This window comes from Pavona decussata, unplaced genomic scaffold, assembly GCF_977016875.1.
Source record: "Pavona decussata unplaced genomic scaffold, jaPavDecu1.1 SCAFFOLD_186, whole genome shotgun sequence".
NCBI lineage: Eukaryota > Metazoa > Cnidaria > Anthozoa > Scleractinia > Agariciidae > Pavona > Pavona decussata.
Genome location: NW_028145595.1, coordinates 2,193,888 through 2,212,954, shown reverse-complemented (window position 1 = coordinate 2,212,954; position 19,067 = coordinate 2,193,888). Strand labels below are relative to the sequence as shown.

The window sequence follows — 19,067 nt, the reverse complement described above, 5'->3', positions numbered from 1 at the left end:
GGATAATAGAGCGAGTGAAACACGCGCACGCGCGCACGAAAATCGTCTCCCGCGAGGAGACACGACACGCGCTTACTACCCCCTGAGAAAAAATAAGCGGCAACTCGAAGTGTATCGAGACCCACACAAATTCACTTGTTTCCAGCATTTTGAACTGTATTCAAATGCTCCAAGTAACCTCGAATGGGCGACAAGAAGCAGCTTAAACATGTGCGAGGAATGGGAAAAGAAAGCGGGATCAAGTCGGGCCCGGCTCAATGGCAAAATTTTGAAGATAAAAGGTTAGTAAGCATAGGCCACCCCCCAACCCACCCCATCCCTGTCAAATTGCTTCTTATGTTTACAAGGTTGCATCACAATTGAGAAAACAAACAAACAAACAAGATAAGGTGGCACGACCGGCATAGTCTCGTTTTTTTCTTTCGTTTTCAAATCGCATTCGCTACCCTAATATTTACGAAACTACGTTTGTCAAGCCTTTCCGTGCCTAGTAAATCTCATTAACTATAAAAATAACAATAAAATGTAAAACTTTTGTTGTACACAAACATTGAGTATGTACAAAATGTTTACAAAGATGTTTACAGTAATACACACTGTAAAAAAACTAATTTTCCCTATCATATTAAAACCAGAAAGTACTCAGTTATTTGGAAATATGTCATCGGAAAAAAACAAAATAAAGGTAAACAAATTAAGTTTAAGATGAAGCCTCCGATAAGAAATTTCCAAATGACTACTTTCACTACTTTTAAAATAAATTATATTCTGTTAAAGTAAAATGATAAATGTCCTCTTGAAATGTTAAATCTTACTAATAACAGTACCATGTACCTGAAAACTAAATAAAATTACCTTAAAAAATTACAAAAAAGCTACTACCTTTAGCTTATACAAATAGAAAATACCCAGCTAATAAACTGTTATATGTTATTTTTTTTAACACTTGTTTCCAAATAAAAAAAAACAAAGCAATTCTAAGTCGACAATAAATCAAACTTGCTCGTAGGACTAAATTTCATTGTTATTATATTTACAAAGATTCTTCTGTAAATTTATCGTATTTCTTTTGCGTTTTTCAACAGTTACTACCATGTTTTCCAACAGTCTTTACTTAAACATGATAAAATTTTTAAGGACACTACTTGTCTGGTCGTGAAACACTAAAATATACAATAAGAATTTAAAGAATTATATTTAAAATTCAGTCATGATCAGTGACAGCTAAAATGAAGTGGTCTGTTGCTGCCGTACTGTTAGGGAGTACACTGCATTAAAGTCTACGTTCTTTATATTTTTTGCTAGATCACAGGGTGGGTGCAATAATTGTTCTATAGTTGGTGCTACAGTGGAACCTCTCCTTCATAATACAGACACCTCTATAATAGGTACACCTCTATAATACGGACACCTCTTTAATAAGGACACCTTTATAATAGACACCTCTGTAATACAGACAGTCAGACACCTCTACAATACGGACACCTTTATAATACAGACACCTCTATAATACGGACACCTCTATAATACGGACACCTTTATATTACAGACACCTCTATAATAAGGACACTTCTATAACACGGATGCCTCTATAATACGGACACCTTTATATTACAGACACCTCTATAATACGGACACCTATATAATACAGCCACCTCTATAACCACCGCTATAATACGGACACCTCTATAATACAGACACCTCTTGATTACGGACACCTCAATAATGCGGACAGCTCTCTATTACGGACATCTCTATCATACGGACACATCTCTATTACGGACACCTATCATACGGACACATCTCTATTACGGACAGTTCACTTGCTCCCCGAGAGACAGGAATCCATATAAAACCTACTTGTCTAAAGCAGACACCTCACTATTACGGACACCTCTATAATACAGACACCTCTCTATTACGGACAGTTCACTTGGTCCTCAAGAGACATAGCCTCCCACGCAGACGTTCTTAGCGGTTCGTCACGCGTTCCTGCCCCACGAACGTCTGCTGAAACGAACAGCCACTTCCGTTCGTCGACTGCGGACCAATTAGGAGCCTTTTTTCCCAACTTTGGGTAAGCTCGTGTTTGATATGAAAAAATATTACCTGAGACAGGATGGCGGACTTAAATGTGGTTTTTGGTCATGTGTGCCAAACTTTTGGTTTAAGGGAGTTGAATGCGTATCAAAGAGACGTCATAGTGCAATTTGCGCAGACGAAAACTGATGTGTTCGTAAACCTTCCAACTGGTTATGGAGAGTCACTCATTTATCAAGCTCTATCGTTTGTTGACAATTCTATTCTTGAAGCTGCTGGTCACTGATTGTTGTTGTGGTTTCGCCGCTTGTAAATCTTATGAAATACCAGGTAGACAAACTGGCAAATCTTGGAATTCTTGCCGCTTCTCTCAGTGAAATCACTGAAGAAAATGCAAAGGGTGTTGTGGAAGGAAAAATTTCAATCGTATATGCACGTCCGGAAGCGGGTTGAAAAATATCTCCACGGTTGATGATTTTCATTGTTTCGCAGTATGTGATTGGCTTTACTTGTCATAATGAGTCAATGCTGATTGGCCTGTTCAGACAAAGGCAATTTGCCGACGAACGGAAGTGGCTGTTCGTTTCAGCAGACGTTCGTTGGGCAGGAACGTGTGACGAACCCCTAAGAACGTCGGCGTGGGAGGCTACAAGAGACAGGAATCCATATAAAACCGGACACTTACTCTTGTCCTATAAGTGTCTGTAATAACGAGGTTCGACTGTACGCTTGATTTTTAAAAAATATTTAAACAACTGATAAATCTACCTTTGACGCCACAAACGAAAACTTAGTTTCTACTGTGTTGACAATAAGTACGTACTAAATAACTTTACATCGATCGCTGTATTCTGCGAATAACGTGCCTGTTGTTTGTACCAAGCCTAACCAAAATAAATCCTATGTTTCAGAATAAAGTCACTGGTCGGAGTGTACTGTTAAGTACCGGGCGACAAGGTCTTGTTTCCTTCGTTATTAATTTGGGAGGTTTGTTCAGACTATTTAAAATCAAAAGATCTTTTAATATACAAAGAAAGCATCGATGCCCTTCTTAAAACACCTCTATGATCAACTGTTATTTTTTCCATTAGTTTCTAAGCAACAGCAGTTACCACAGCAACGGTAACGTAGAGAACTTCATTTTAAATATCTAATATTCTCGAGATCTAGTAAAAGACTTATCATTAACAAAACTAAAAAGGTAAAGGATCACCCTGCGAGCAGAGCCTCATTTTGTCTTTTTTCTTTACTGAAGAGAGAAAAGGAGGCTCTACCTGAATCGCGTCAACTCTTTGAAGCCGCCGCAGCCCGAAGTTATGGACTCGTCAATCTTGTTTTCACTCTTCAAACTGGTTTTTACATTGCGAGCATCCGTTTAGTGATAAAACCGATGGTTATAATTGAGCCCGCTGTACCATGACAAATCAAGATGGCTGCGAGATCTGCTCATCGTGCTCGAAGGCAAACACCAGTTATTCTCGACGAGATTCCTCTTACAGTCAATTCACGCGTGACCGGTATTTTGAAATTTGAACAGCGTTTTGAAATTTACCTAACAGTTTTGAACATCGCCGACGAGGTTTCAAATTTCCCGTAGAAGTTTCCCTAGTTTATCGACGGTATAAAGCTTTGAATTTTTCTTTACATTACAACATTAAGTATTTCTAGAATAACAATTGTTTCCCAAGTATTTTGAATCTTTTTTTTTTTTGCTGTTAATGTGTCCTCTTCGGAGAGATTTCCAGAGAAATGTTCAACATTCTATTCATTTGTTCATTTCATTCTCGATAATACTGGTCACGCGTGACGTGAATTGACTGTAAAAGCCCACTTTGAAAATGAGTGATGGCCTGGGTCGAGAGTAACTGCCCAAGTGATTGTGGGATTGTTTGGGGGGACGATAATAATAGCCAACGTCCCCCAAACCTTCCCACAATCGCTTGGGCAGCTACTCTCGACCCAGGCCATCACTCTTTTTCAAAGTGGGCTATATAATTGGTATGTTCCATGGATCACATGATTTGATTTTTTTCCGGCTCAGATTACTTCCGTCTCTCTTCCCACCGGACACAGCAAATCCTTAATTTATCAACTGGCGATTCCGTTAATGAAAGAGTTATCCAAGCGGTAAGATGAACTTTCGTTTCATGCTCCTTCGCAGCCGATGTTGACGGTGGTTTCTCCTCTCATTGCCCTGAAAAATTATCTGAAAGGTTCGCCTTGAAATGCTGTATTGGAGGCATTAGCACACGCCTTTTAGGCATATTAGGCCTGGGTTCGAAACTGTATCCTAGCAACATGCACCGCATGCTCAATAACGATCTTACTCGATTCATGCAGAGTTTTTCTCGCGAACGCCAAAATCGAGCAAGCAAAAGAAAGGTTCTGCTAGCAGGGTGGTATAGGATTTGAACAACTTTAAAAACCTACAATTTCTAAGCGAAATTAAAAGAATTTCTCGGGCTAATTTTGGCTATTTCCATATTTTGATCATACATGTATCTCAACAAAAAGAAACTTATACCTTGTCTTTTCTGTCCAGAGATGTTTAATCGTATGATAATCTAAATCTACCTTAAGCTATTTATGAAGAGGTGGTCGATTTGGACACACCGGTATCTCTGTTTCAAAACTGCGAAGACAACGCACCAACTACCTAAAGAGTTCGTAACTTACATAAATAGTCAGATACTTAAATATCCTTACAACTAACCGTTGAAATAACAATTTTTAATTCTTGCGGCCTCGCCAAGGTTTCGTGCGTACCAAAATGCCTAAATCGAAAACAGAATTTTGAGAAACGCTTATCACTTGTAACATAAGATTGTCATTTGAAATCATTTGTTTATCCTTGGAATTTGCAATTGGTAACAAATGCAAGACCCCTATTTTCACTGTTTTTTGATAGGGAAACTTTGTAGTAAAAAAAGTGTAACATTCAACGCCTATTTTATCCAAATTCTCAAAAGACGGGTTGAAATGAGGTTTAATCCATGATATAATTTACCATTTCAATAGAACAATTCGCGGCAAACACCATTAATTAATTAATTGCTACTTTTAACCAAAACCAAATAAAAGAGGCCAACTGGAATATATGGACTGGACTCTGGACTGGACCCTGGACTGGACTTTGGACTGGACTTTATTGAACGAAGTTAATATTTAACTAATAATATGACGATTAATAATCTCTATTAAATTATTAACCAGCGGGGAATTTTTTCAACACATTCAACACGTTTTTAGAATGCATGTATTTTTCAAAAGGAACATAAACGAAAAATCGAACAATGCTGACAAGTAACTTTACTTTACTTTACGTGGATAATGTGACGACGATATATCTCATGCGTGCGCTGTCTAAAGAATGTTAGGGATGTAGTCCATTTCAATATATTCGATATGTTGAGTAACATTTGCTCTTTTCTGATAATTTTTAGTTGTACAACACTTGCCAAAGAAAACGAAAACGGACCACTAAATGTAATACGGTTTAAAAATGGCTGTAAAATAGCTTATAGGGTTGGTAAGACTAGCAATTTTTCTCTGTGAGACCGAGACTTTTTGAGTTTTTGATTGCGAGACAGAGATTTAGACCCGAAAATGGCTTTGCCAAAAATTTGAGACTGAGAGACGTTCGAGAACACTAAAGAAACGAGACCATTCACCACCCCTCAGGTGACAACGAACAATGATTTGTTGGTTAGATCTAGCCTGTGTACTTCTTCAACAAACATTAGCTACTATAGAATTCGAATTGTTAGGCAAATCAGGAATGCCAGGTTATGATCAGTGTCACGTTGTAAAATTAACTTTATGCTGCCAATCAATAAAGAAGCGTGTTAAAAGATAGCACCAAATGTTTTTTTTTTCCTTCTCAGCTGCATACATTTATTATTTCTTTTTTCCTCGCGACAATGTTTTGGTATTTGCCACCCACCCTCCCCCCTTCCTCCATAACATCCCACCCCATAACTTTTCCAGTGTTTTGCCCCTTCGAATGTGTTTGAATCGGACTACATTCCTAAAATGGCACACGCACGAGATAGGATCGCGTGGCGACATTACATTGTAACGTGATGACTTCAAACTTTAACAGCCTTCACGCAATCATAGCCAAGCGTAAAAGTGGCCGGGTTTGTAGCGTTATTTCCCGCTGTAAACAACTGAAGTGCTTATTGTAGTCCTATCTGGTTCAATTGCAGGTCGGGAATAGTGCGCAAAGCGATCGCGCTCAACATATCGAATATATCGAATTGGACTACAGTCCTAACATTCTTTAGACAGCGCACGCATGAGATATATCGTCATATTATCCACGTAAAGTAAAGTAAAGTTGAGTTACTTGTCAGCATTGTTCGATTTTTCGTTTATGTTCCTTTTGAAAAAAACATGCATTCTTAAAACGTGTTGAAAGTGTTGAAAAAATTCCCCGCTGGTTAATAATTAAATAGAGATCGTTAATCGTCATATTGTTAGTTAAATATTAACTTCGTTCAATAAAGTCCAGTCCAAAGTCCAGTCCAGGGTCCAGTCCAGAGTCCAGTCCATGTTTTCCAGTTGGCCAATAAAAGAAAACTTGACAAAGGAATTTATGTCAAATGGGACCTGTCATTTTTCTTTCAATTTTCTGTGAATAACTCTTACAACACAAATAAGATTATATTACGCCTATTTTGACATTAAGTAAAACGTTTCTTTCAGGCTCAAACGCTATTTTTTCGCGTGTTACTAGTAAAGTAAAAAATCGCTATCATTTGCTTGAATATTCCAATCCAATCTGCTTAAAATTCCAGAAAATGATTCAAAGCTTTTATCATCGTCTCGATAACAGGATCAACTGATTATCGATGTTCAATAATATACGAGGTTTTGTTATAACATTCTCGTTACACTTGCCAGTTATCGCGGGGTGTCAGTCCGTAATGCGAGAGTTGACTGTACTTAGACGATAATTTCCGAACCTACAGAGTATTGCACTTGCTGAGTACTAAAAGAAAGAAGCTAACGTGCTCCCTTACTGAGGAGATAATTGACAGCTTCAGCTTTACCGTGAGATGTTGCCACCATCAGCGGTGTTTTACCATTGTTGTCCTTTAAATTTATGTCAAGTCCAAGGGACAGCAGCTTCTCAATGATTTCATTGCTTCCATCTTGCGCAGCCATGTGCAGCACAGTCCACCCATTGTTGCTTTTCAAATTTGGATCTGCGTCTCTTTCTAGAAGAAGGTTAAATGCATTTAATCTTCCATTACCAGCTGCAATCATCAATGGTGTTGCACCATAACTGTTCCTTGAATCAATATCAAATTCAAGGGACAGCAGCTTCTTAATGATTTCATCATTTCCACCTTGCGCAGCACTGTGAAGCACAGTCAACCCATTGTTGCTTTTCAAATTCAGATCTGCGCCTCTTTCTAGAAGAAGGTTAAATGCATTTAATCTTCCATTACCAGCTGCAATCCTCAATGGTGTTGCACCACTACTGCTCCTTGAATCAATATCAAGTCCAAGGGACAGCAGCTTCTCGATGATTTCATCATTTCCGCCTTGCGCAGCATTGTGCAGCACAGTCCACCCATTGTTGCTTTTCAAATTCGGATCTGCGCCTCTTTCTACAAGAAGGTGAAATGCATTTAATCTTCCATTAGCAGCTGCAATCCTCAATGGTGTAAGACCATCACTGTTCCTGAAATCAATATCAAGTCCAAGGGACAGCAACTTCTCAATAATTTCATCGTTTCCACCTCGCGCACCCCTGTGCAGCACAGGCAACCCATCGTTGTCTTTCAAAGTCGAATCTGCGCCTTTTTCTAGAAGAAGGTTAAATGCATTTAAGCTCCCATTAGCAGCTGCAATCATCAATGGTGTTTCACCCTCACTGTTCCTTGAATTAACGTCAGCCCCTTTAGACAATAGTATCTCAATGACGTTAATGTCATCACTTTGGGCAGCTGTGAACAGATGATTGTTTCCGGACTGAAGTTCACGGTTACTTGCAAAGCTGATAGAATCTTTAGCACTCCAACGGTTGTCGGCTTGTTTTACATTACCTATTACAGATAAAGAATGAGAAGGTAAGACGCATGTACCGTTCCAAATTATTGACGCTTATATTTTAGGAAGCTGAACAGATGGAACAGAGGGTCTTCTCTTTTCTTTTGAAGGCAAGGTGGTAGTGGTGGGGGGGGGGGGGGGGAGGGGGGTATGCGGTATCATACAGAGTTTCCACGGACGTCACTGATATAGAACGTAATATATATATTTAGCCAAGCCTAAAAGAGGAGCTCCACGACAGAAGTCTGCTTATTGTATGAACGTAATAACCTTATGAGTTCCTCATCAATTCTGCAGTTATATAGTACTTTTTTAACGCATATGCAGCTAACTGCTCATCAACAATAAAATTACTAAATGCTGATTTGTTGTAACAGGGGGCAGTTTTTCGTAATTTTCCTTTCACCGAGGGCAAAATTACTTACTCCTGATTGGTCGAGCGGCGAAAATACTCGCTCCTAATTGGCTGAGCACGACACTTTTATATTTTGTTGGTTTCTACATTTTGTGTCGAAAAAAAGGAGTTCTTTGAGGTTCTTTCGAAGTTCGACTCTTTAAGCCGGGTTCCTTGTACCAAAAATACACGGAAATCAAGTGCTGTAGCTAGGAAGGAAATTCCTAAAGGTTAATTTTGGTGTCTCTCACAAGAAACAGCAAAATGTTATTTGTGTCAAAAGCTAAAGACTTGGATCGGATTGATTTTATCTTGTTTGGTTGAGAAACTGAAATCAGTCATGGCGTCCAAGTGCTTTCAACGAACGATAACCGAGCATGAAAGTGTCCTTTTGATGGGAGGACGGAGCAAGAAGAAATTACTCCGCAAGTAAATAGTTCCTTCTTTGGATCCATCGTTTGCTAGTTTTATCGATCTATGTTCGTGTGATTTCCAAGCGGTAGGAAGCTTCACAGCGCAGGTGAACAATTAATTGATGCCTAACATTTGATTTATCGTTGTTAGTTTGCTCCTGAATTAAACTTGTGTTCTCTCTTAATTACATGTGTATGATGGGAACTGTTCTCGTCGGTTTTGTTTGTTTTGTACATTACGAAAAAATTAAATAATTCGTTGGTTTGCTTGCGCCTTCGATGAGTGTTTTACTGACTGTTTTACGAAGTTCCTTGATAGTTTTTGGAACATTTTTCCCTCTGTGTTATAAAAGCGGAATTTAAATGGACTCAAAATGAAAATTTTCTGTTTTTATTTTTGTTTTTAGTTTTTAAGATGATCGAGGCAAAACGGTTTGTGAACAGCCAACGCGTGCTACCGGCACTGTCACTGTCTTGTAAATTTTGCTTATCAAGAAGGCCGTACGCTATAAACCTCAGAGAAAATGGATACACTAACCAAAAAACACACTTCAAATATATCTTTGAGTAATAAATGAAAAAAGCACTGTGATAATTCATAGCAATAAGTACAGAAATAAACTAAACAACGATCTTTAAAAAATTCACAAAAAACAAACGAATGAATGTTTTACGTAAACTTTGTTTTGATGAAAATGAAATCACACTTTAATTTTACATCCGCTTTTAACGTTCTTTGAAAAGACTTTCAGTGAAAACTACTCACACATGTTAATCTTTGCGGTTATATCCTACTGTTTTAAGTATTTTTGTTTGTTCTCTGTCAAGATTGTTAGAAATAAATGCTAAAATTAAAAATATATGCGAGAAAAACTTGTCACAGTAGCTTATGCCAACGATACAATGTTGGGAGACGTTTGTTTGACTGACTATTTTAGCTCAGAATCAATTTTTTTTAAATGAAGCAAAATGGGATGAGATTAGAAAATAAAACTCCAAGGGAAATAACGAACATGGACCGAAAAATGAGCTCAAAAGGCTGCTCTGAGGTTAAACACGTTGCAGTGTCAACACTACAAGAAAAAAAATATCTTGCAAAAACAGCAAAGTTTTGTCAACAAAATCACATGAATATACTCGCCTCTTTAGAGAATAACCAGTCCTTTTATTCGATTGCTGTTTTTTTTTCGTTCGTTTACAACGTTAAGTTTCACTTTAAGAGGAAAAATTCATTGCACCTTAATTTCATTTCATCGCGCCGGATAAGAGTAAAATAATTTCTCTTCAAGATTCGGCCGCTGTTTATGAAGTTCCGCCTCTAACAGCTGCTAAAAGAGTCGATTTGTTTCTCCCGCCGCGATCCGCCTTGCTCTTTCTCCCGCTGTTTAACGGCAAAATTGGACGAGATCAGAAAATAAAACTCCAAGGGAAATAACGAACATGGACCGAAAAATGAGCTCAAAATACTGTTCTGAAGTTAGCAGTATTAGCTTAAGCTTAAGTTAAACAGCGTGTCAAAACTGCAAGAAAACAATATCTTGCAAACCAGCAAACTAGCAAAGTTTTGTCAAAAAATTGCACGAATGTGCTCGCCTCTTCTGAGAATAACCAGTCCCTTTATTCCACTGCTGATTTTTCCGTTCGTTTTACAACGTTAAGTGAGCGAAACGTTTCACTTCAAGAGGAAAAATCCAACGTTTCGTAGCGCCGGATCGGAGTAAAATGATTTCACTTCCAGATTCTGATAATGTGCCAGTCGATTTGTTTCTCCCGCCGCTAGTTGCCTTGCTCTTTCTCCTGCTGTTGGTCACATATAAAAATTGACTTTGTATCTTGTCGTCTTCAAAATTATTTTTTTTGTTTTGTTTTTTTTTCAAACGCAGTTGGCGATGCAACTTCCCGCCAAACAAACGCGGCCGGCAGCCCAGTTGGCCATGCATTTTCCCGCCGAAAAACAACCCGGGTTACAGCACATACGCTCATCTATGTAAGCCAATGTGAAATGAGACACTCAAACCCTGTGCCGCAACACGGGATTTTTTCGGCACCCTTTCCTGTCCTTTCTCTCTTTGTTCGTCACTCATGTTTTGCCTGCTTGCTACCGCTCTCAATCGCTCTCTTTGACCTCGAACTTCGCTTTTTCGTCGCCTGTTTTCTCGATCTCTTTCTATCTCCCTTTTTTTGCTTTACATGTTTGTAGACTTATTCATAAATTGAGTTTGTGTTTTGTCGTACACGTCGTCTTCAAAATTATTATTATTATTTTTTTTTTCGCAAACGCAGTGGGCGATGCAATTTCCTGCCAAAGAAACGCGGGTGGCAGCGCAGTTGGCCACGCAATTTCCCGCCGAAAAATTAACCCGGGTTTCAGTACAGGGTTTGAGTGTCTCATTTCAAGTTGGCTTACATGGAGTAGCGTTAGTACGGACGGACGGTCGGTCGGAAGTGACGTCATAATCAAACCAAAATTTCTCGCACTGATGGGTTTACCAAAATCTCTTAGCGATGGGGCTACGCCCGCGAGCTCCGCTATAAACAATAACATGCTCTTCCTTTGTGAAATAAACGTCATTTCTATGCAGATATTTCTTTTGCTCTGTACTGCCAGCACGCCGTCGTGAAAACTCTCTACTGGAGCGAATTCTGCCTTTCAAAATGAGATGGTTGCAGCTTCTTGAAAAAACACTTATCTAAAAGTCTGACGAAGCTGACAGTAGCAGTCTAAGGACTTGTGATTGTGCAGAAAAGCTCAGAAAGATGTTTCAGTCCGAGATTTGGGAGGGAGGGGGTGGGTGTGGTGACTTACTTTTAAGAAGCAGCTATTTTTTGCAAAACAAATTTTAAAAAGTGTATCCAATATGAAGAGTCGTATGTGACACTACGCCATTCAACATGTTGAATGTTTAAAATCGATGAGTATAAACCAGGCATAATTAAAATTTTTTTTCTAAAAACGTTCTCTGGTTAAAAGTTTAAAAACACTAAGCTTTCGATTGCCAGTCTGCAATCTTTAAAAAGTGAGATGTAAAAAGCGAAGGCAGAAATATATATACAAAGAATTGAGAAAAAAAAAAAGAACAAATTTGAATAAATACAATAATACAAGGGAAATACTAGTGTGAACAAAAAATATTGATGACATGAATAAAGTTATAATAAAATTGAGTATTGTCTTGGCAGATGTTTAGCGTTAGAAGGAGGATGTCTCCAGTGTTATAATGACAGCTGACAAAGGTAACTGTTTTGTGGTTATGGACAGAATTGAACACAACGAAAAAATGGAAAATTTACTCAGCGACCATCAGACTTACCAGTTGGTTCATAAACCTCCGTTCGCTAAGATCGAGAAGGAACTAAACCACAATTTGTTGGATCTTAAGAAGAAAGGCAAAATCGATGATCCTACATACTACAAACTACGATCTACAGACGCCATTCCACCCGCCATACGAGGCTCAATCAAACACCATAAAGCAGGTCTCCCTCTTCGGCCCATTGTATCTTGCATTGGTTCTTGCCTTATATAACACCTCTAAATTCCTGACGGACATTTTGACACCTATTCAGAACCTTAATGGCTATTCTGTTTCCAACTCGATGGACTTTACCAAACAAGTCGCAAACCAAGAGATCGCTGACGATGAAGTAATGGTTTCGTTCGATGTCGTTTCACTCTTTACTGCCATTCCGGTTGACAAGGCTTGTGACTACATCAGAAAAAAGCTAGACGAGGACACTACGCTACACTTAAGAACGAAGCTCAACACCGATGAAATCATCTCCCTCTTGGAATTCACCCTCTCCAACAACTACTGTCTACAAACAGATACATGGATGTGCAATGGGGAGCCCAGTTAGCCCAGTCGTAGCTAACCTCTGCATGGAGGTAATTGAAGAATCGGCTATCGCCGCCTCAACAACACCCCCAAAAGTCTGGAAACGTTACGTAGACGACAGTTTTGTCATAATAAAGAAACACTTCCACGATACTCTTAATGCAGTTGACCCTAAAATATCTTTCACCCTCGAAACTGAGAACAATGGCCAAATTTCCTTTCTAGACACCTTGATAACCAGGAAGAATGGGGCAATTACTATCGGCGTCTATCGAAAGCCCACACACACTGACAGATACCTGGACTTTAACTCTCATCACGAGTTACACACAAATTGAGTACTGCCTCTACCCTCCTAAATCGGGCAATCAACCTCCCGAGCACCTCCGAAAGAGTAAAGAAAGAGCTGACCCACGTTTCCGATGCGTTGAAATCAAATGGCTATCCATCAGCAACTATATCGAACATCCTAAAGAAGACTTCGACCCCTGAAATCATCCTTCCCCTGAAGAGTTAGTGGGAATGTTCTTTAAGTTGATAGACCCACCAGATTCCCAAAATGGCTTTGCAGTTTTACCATACATCAAAGGCGTCACTGAACCACTTACAAGAATTCTTAACAAGAACGGCATCCGAGCCACCACCAGACCGGTCAAGACCCTGCAACAAGAATTTGTGTCTCCTAAATCTAGACCCCCATCAGATCGGCAAACGAACGTTGTCTATAAAATCCCCTGTGCGGACTGCACATGGAGTTACATTGGAAAAACGAGCAGATGTTTACACACTAGAAAAAAGGAACATATTCGAAACGCCAAAGTTTTTAAAAGTGGTTCCAACGTTGCCAGCCATGCGTGGCTCGAAGGCCATACTATTGATTTTGAGAATGCACGTGTCATCGACAGAGGCAAATCACGCGTAAGAAAAACGCTGGAATCTTGGCACACTGCGATAACTAGCCAGGCAGACAATAATGCTAAACATCTGCCAAGACAATACTCAATTTTATTATAACTTTATTCATGTCATCAATATTTTTTGTTCACACTAGTATTTCCCTTGTATTATTGTATTTATTGAAATTTGTTCATTTTTTTTTTCAATTCTTTGTATACTGATATTTCTGTCTTCGCTTTTTACATCTCACTTTTTAACTCATTCATTGCGGAGCTTGCGAAGCAATGGATGAGTTTTTGCAGAGATGGGCAAAACGGCGTTAGCAAAATCTGCGTAGACGGATGTGACGTCGTTAGCGAAAATAGCGGAAGTGACGTAAAACTTGGTTGGATTTGAGCAACCGCTGACCAATAAGTCAACTTGCCACGAATAGCAAACAAAACAAGCCTAATTAAAGATTGCAAAACACCGTGATTAAATGATTGCAAAACACCGTGAGGGAATTTATATTTTTAAGGTGGGTATTCAGTAAATAAAATTAGTCCAAGACATTCTTTTTACTCCGAAAATGAGCCCGCGTACGTACCGTCCCCTCCAGGGGCTGTTTTTGTCCATTGGGTCTCATCGCCTCGTGTTCCGTGCCAGAGAAGGAAGCCATTTTTGGTAGGAATATTTGACTCTCTTTCACACGTCATTTCGGTAAGTAAATTCTCTCTGTTGACGATTATTTCATTTGCTTTAAAACTTACAACACATACATAAAAAGTGAAGCGACCTACAATCTGGCTAAATCTGTTTTTACAGCGCAAATTTCGATCAGGTTCCACGGTCGCGCGTACATGTGTTATACAGATTGCCGTACAAGGCCCTGCGATACAATTGCCGTACAGAGGCTGAGCTGGCCCAGTAACCGAGATCTCAGTTTTTGCAGCCCACATCACGGTAACCAGGATGAAAATTTTCCCATATGAACATGCACTCCAGCCCAGTGACAATGATGAAAGTTTTTAAACAAAATAGCTTCGCTCTCAAAACATAGCGGCCAACAAAGTGGCATAGTTTTGATCTTGGAAGTATTTCCACTTTACAAGTATGTGAATTAGCTTTATTAGTAAAGTTACAAGGGTAGAGAAAGCTTTGAAAGTTGCAAACAATACAAATTTATGTTCCACAATTTTGATTGTCTTTCTTGAATTCATCCCGGTAAACCGGGCTGAAAATTCCCATATGAACACACCCCAGAATTCGTCCCGGTTACCGAGCTAATATCAAGAGGCCCTTAGAATGTTACTATACTTGCAAAGTTTCCCTATCAAAGCACATGTCACAAAACTAAATACAAGCAAGATATGTGCAACACTTCTACCCATAAAGAAGATAAAATTTGCCACGGAAAAATTAACACTTCCTTGATTGTTGTTAAGAAATGCTGTGTTCTTGTTACTTACAATTAAATAACAACCTCAATCTTGTAGTTGTAGGAACTGTATAGAGGTTGCATTTCCTTTTGTCGATTTCCACTATCTGTTGCAGATTACTGCTAGCATTTAGTTTCAGTTCTATGTAAGATTTGATCAGGTATATCTGAAAGTATGTATGATTGCATATTTTTTCTTTTTAATCACTGCATCTGAGTGTTAACTATGTTAATAAATAAAGTTAAAGAGCAACTTTCAAACATTTTGTAGATTAAGCTTGTTAACATTAAGTATTGTTCAATTTGAGGAAAATAAAGTTAGATGTTGTGTTAGGATATAGCATTCTACTTGCTTGAACAGGTTTTGCAGTGAATACTCTGTTTTGTGTCTCCTTCCTCAAACTCCCATTCATGGGACAAAAAATCAATATCAATTAATCAACCCAACAACAAACTTTTTTGTAATTACAGCTAGAGACCTTAATGTTAATCTCGATTTTGGTTGCATGGGATAAGGAGTGTAGCTTCAACATCTCCAACAACTGATCACATTTTCACCACAATTTTGGTTATATGGATGAATGAGTTAGCTCTTAGGAGCCTTTGATTAAAGATTGCAGACTGGTAATCGAAAGCTTAGTGTTTTTAAATGTTGAATGTTGTTGCACTGAATAGAACCCAGCTGTGTTCTGTTCAACACCATTCAGCACGATGGACGGCAAAAGAAAACATGGTTATTGCAACGTGTCTTCTTGGCTTAAATGAGCTTTTTGTTTTTTGTCAACATTATATACAGTCAACTCAAGGTACTGTCTTAATAGTGCGAGTCCATAAAAGCGGGAATTTAATTCAGTCAAATGTCTGTAATTTATTTTTGCCGGGGATTTAGCTGCTGTCCGTATTACCAGGGTGTTCATCAGATAATAGCGAAGTGTCCGCAAGGCGAGAGTCACTGGAGAGTTGACTGTAGTCGAAACTCTCGGTGTGACCACTTCTTGTAAGCGAACACCTCCAGTAAACAACCACTTCGCCAAAATACCGACATTCTCCAAGTCAACTCACTACAGTTTGAGCATCTCATAGGTGAATGCAACCACCTTTTGGTCAAGCGGTTTGAAATTTTAGTTTGTTTTTAACCTCCCATAAACGTTAACCACCCTTTGACCTCGGAGATGGCTTAGGAACAGGCACAACGTGGGGTTAGGGATAAGTTCCTAATTGCCTCTCCTTAGTGAGCTCTCGCAGAAACATGCTCCTTCTGGGACTTTTATGATACAGATTTGATACAGGTTTGCCTCGAATAGAAGAAGCTCGCAGCCTGGGATATCACATAACAACATATTCAGCCACTTGTTAAGTGTTCTCTTTTGACTTACCTTTTTCTTTCTCAAGAGGGGCCAAGTGAATGTCATTTTTCAAACAAGTCACAAAGTACTGCACTAATGCTACCAGGTTTGGGAAAAGGTGACCCTGTGTTGAGATAAAAACCAGAACAATGTACTTTCAAATAAATTTAGTTGGACATGACTTGGGAGAGATAAATGAAAGGTTTTTTTTCATAATCAGAGTCAAATGAGAATCCAGGGAAAGTGATGATGCAATACCGTTAGCCTCCAACGCAGCTATTCTTAGTGTCGTCACACAACGCTCCCGTGACGATACTAAAAACGGCTGCGTAGAAGACTACAATACCGTGGGTGCTGAACCTTATAGGATATTTACTAAGTAAATGAGTGTAATTTAAACAGGAAATTCCTTATTGAAAATGGACCGGGCGGGAACCATCAGAGTGTATACAACTGACAAACAACTTGCGCCTTTTTCTACGACCCTCGCCCTCGTTCCAATAAGCGCCCCTCGAACGTTTTTTGGTTTTATAAATTAGCACCTCTATACCAATAAGCGCCCCTATTCTGTTTAAGTGATGGCACACATTCACTGCCTCAAGGAAAAGCAGCCTTGTCAAATACGTTTAGAACGGCTCAAGGTATTACGTCAAGCCATAAATAAATCACGCGACAATGATCCCTTTGACGGAATTACCGAATCAGACATAGAAAATGCTACACCCGAAAGCTCTGTTATTGATGCAAGCGATACTGATGCTATAGACGATGAATAGACTAGTGATTTTCAAAATTCCCTACCATTAAGTGAATATTTATTGCATATTTGTAACCTTTACAGTTTCTGTTATTGTTCCTTTTTATATAAATATCAAAGTTTTGTCTCTGGCATATTTAGCTGTTTCTCAAAAAATAATTGAGAGCCCTGTTTCGAATAAGCGCCCTCCCTTGAGGTACCATAAGTAAATAAGCGCCCCGGGCGCTAAATCGAATTTTTACGGTATCAAAAAAAAATCTTCATTTTCGGGGTCTTGGCTTTCGTGACAACCCGCATGCGAGCATTCATGAGTTAAAAAATGTGTTATCTTTATTGAAGAAAATATATCTTGGCATTAAATTAAAAACGTCATTCAGTTGAAAGTTTAAATATAGTTGGTTTCATTTAATATCAAACTTTTATGAGAGAAGGGTTGGTAAGGTCAAATTACATCTGATTTCATTCCAGCCACAGGTACCACCCGCAGTTAACCCTACTTTATCTAGCTTGATGCAAAGAGGAACCATAAAATTACTACCCTGAGGATGGGAAGCTTGAGCCCATCACAGGGTTACCCCAGGCAGATGAAGAGAGACAATGTGGAGTAAAGTTTGTTGTCCATGGCAAGTTAACACTAAACACAACAGTAGACAGAGTAGAGGCTAGCCAGACCATACCACAGATGGAACAGTGAAGATAATAGTACTATGCGGATGCCTGTATGGTAAACCCACACATTCACATTTCAACCAAACTATTGCCAATACTTACAACTTTCATAATTAAACCAAAGTAAAAACAATTTTGTCAGGCCCTAAAATCACGTTCTCTTCCTACCATGAGGTATGTAATTCGACTGTTATACACTGTAGTTTGGTTTCATGAATTCTCAAACTTCTTTGGCATATTTACATTTGATGGGGGTATTAATATTATCTATGTAACCAACCTCATGTCCCTCAAGCACAAACTTTCCATCAGCTAAAGTTTCAATTTTCTGATGCTGGTATTTGTCTCTGTCTCTGAAAACAAATGGATTAATAACATTAAGTACTGATGATTTATTGACCAGTAGTTCATGTGATATTGTTTAAAGTGCCCCTGCACTCTTGTAATGACATATACACCATGTGGCAGCCTTCAACAATACCCAACTTACAGTCGAACCAGGTCAAGCGTACCCCCGTAGACTCTATTAATGGATCGATTATTTGAAAATTGAACCCATTATTCGTTTCAAAGAATGCATTCATTCATTCATTCATTGTTAGCGCATATAGCACATCAATGTTCAAATTAAAATTCGATTCTTATTGGCTTTTAATTTGAACATTGGTCCGCGCTAACAATAAAAGCAATAGCCTGTAAAATTCAAACAACAGTACATTTGAAACAGCTCGTTCGTTCAAACTGTTCCCGCATATTGTTGACAAGTTCATATCATTCATTATGCAAATTTGGTCATCGCAAGAGCACAAAGTCAAGCGCTTGCAAATGAGTCGACTGAAAAATCCAATTTATCTTTCATGTATAGCATGACCCACCTTGTAGCATGAAAAAGTATGGTATATAATTCACCAGACTATCCATTATACCGCGAAGAATAGCCGGCAACACATGTGCCGAAGGTCATTGCCATTGTCGAAGGTCAATTGAAATGAACATCTTTCACTGGAGTTCGCATACTTTACGCTAAATTAATTTGCATATATCTCAAAAAGAGAACTGCTTACTATGATAAAACGCTTCCAATCCTTTTTAGCTTTTTTTTTTTTGAATAACTAACGGAATAAACGCCAGTGTATAAACGTAAATGTCCATTTAGTGATCATTAGTGAGTTTAAACTTACCCGACAGGACTCACTTACACCGTTCCCGGTTGAAAATGGCGAATTTTCTTTCTGACA

General features: G+C 38.8%; 1 protein-coding gene, 2 long non-coding RNA genes and 1 pseudogene across 3 annotated transcripts; 2 read left to right on the top strand and 2 right to left on the bottom strand.

Moving 5' to 3' along the window:
* Positions 1-385: 385 nt before the first annotated feature.
* Positions 386-2,679, bottom strand: LOC146462662 (uncharacterized). Its single transcript, XR_014857088.1, has 2 exons — positions 1,787-2,679; positions 386-1,754 (listed from the first exon to the last, which is right to left on the bottom strand). It is a non-coding gene; the product is annotated as an uncharacterized LOC146462662 (long non-coding RNA).
* LOC146462661 (uncharacterized) lies at positions 1,871-3,429 on the top strand. Its single transcript, XR_014857094.1, has 2 exons — positions 1,871-1,936; positions 2,696-3,429. It is a non-coding gene; the product is annotated as an uncharacterized LOC146462661 (long non-coding RNA).
* Positions 3,430-6,615: 3,186 nt separating this feature from the next.
* Positions 6,616-18,799, bottom strand: LOC146462659 (uncharacterized). Its single transcript, XM_085085324.1, has 4 exons — positions 18,756-18,799; positions 18,110-18,182; positions 16,434-16,527; positions 6,616-8,096 (listed from the first exon to the last, which is right to left on the bottom strand). The coding sequence occupies exons 1-4, from the start codon at positions 18,797-18,799 to the stop codon at positions 7,048-7,050; spliced, it is 1,260 nt and encodes a 419-aa protein (XP_084941450.1). The 3' UTR covers positions 6,616-7,047.
* Positions 12,556-13,757, top strand: LOC146462660 (uncharacterized; annotated as a pseudogene).
* Positions 18,800-19,067: the final 268 nt, after the last annotated feature.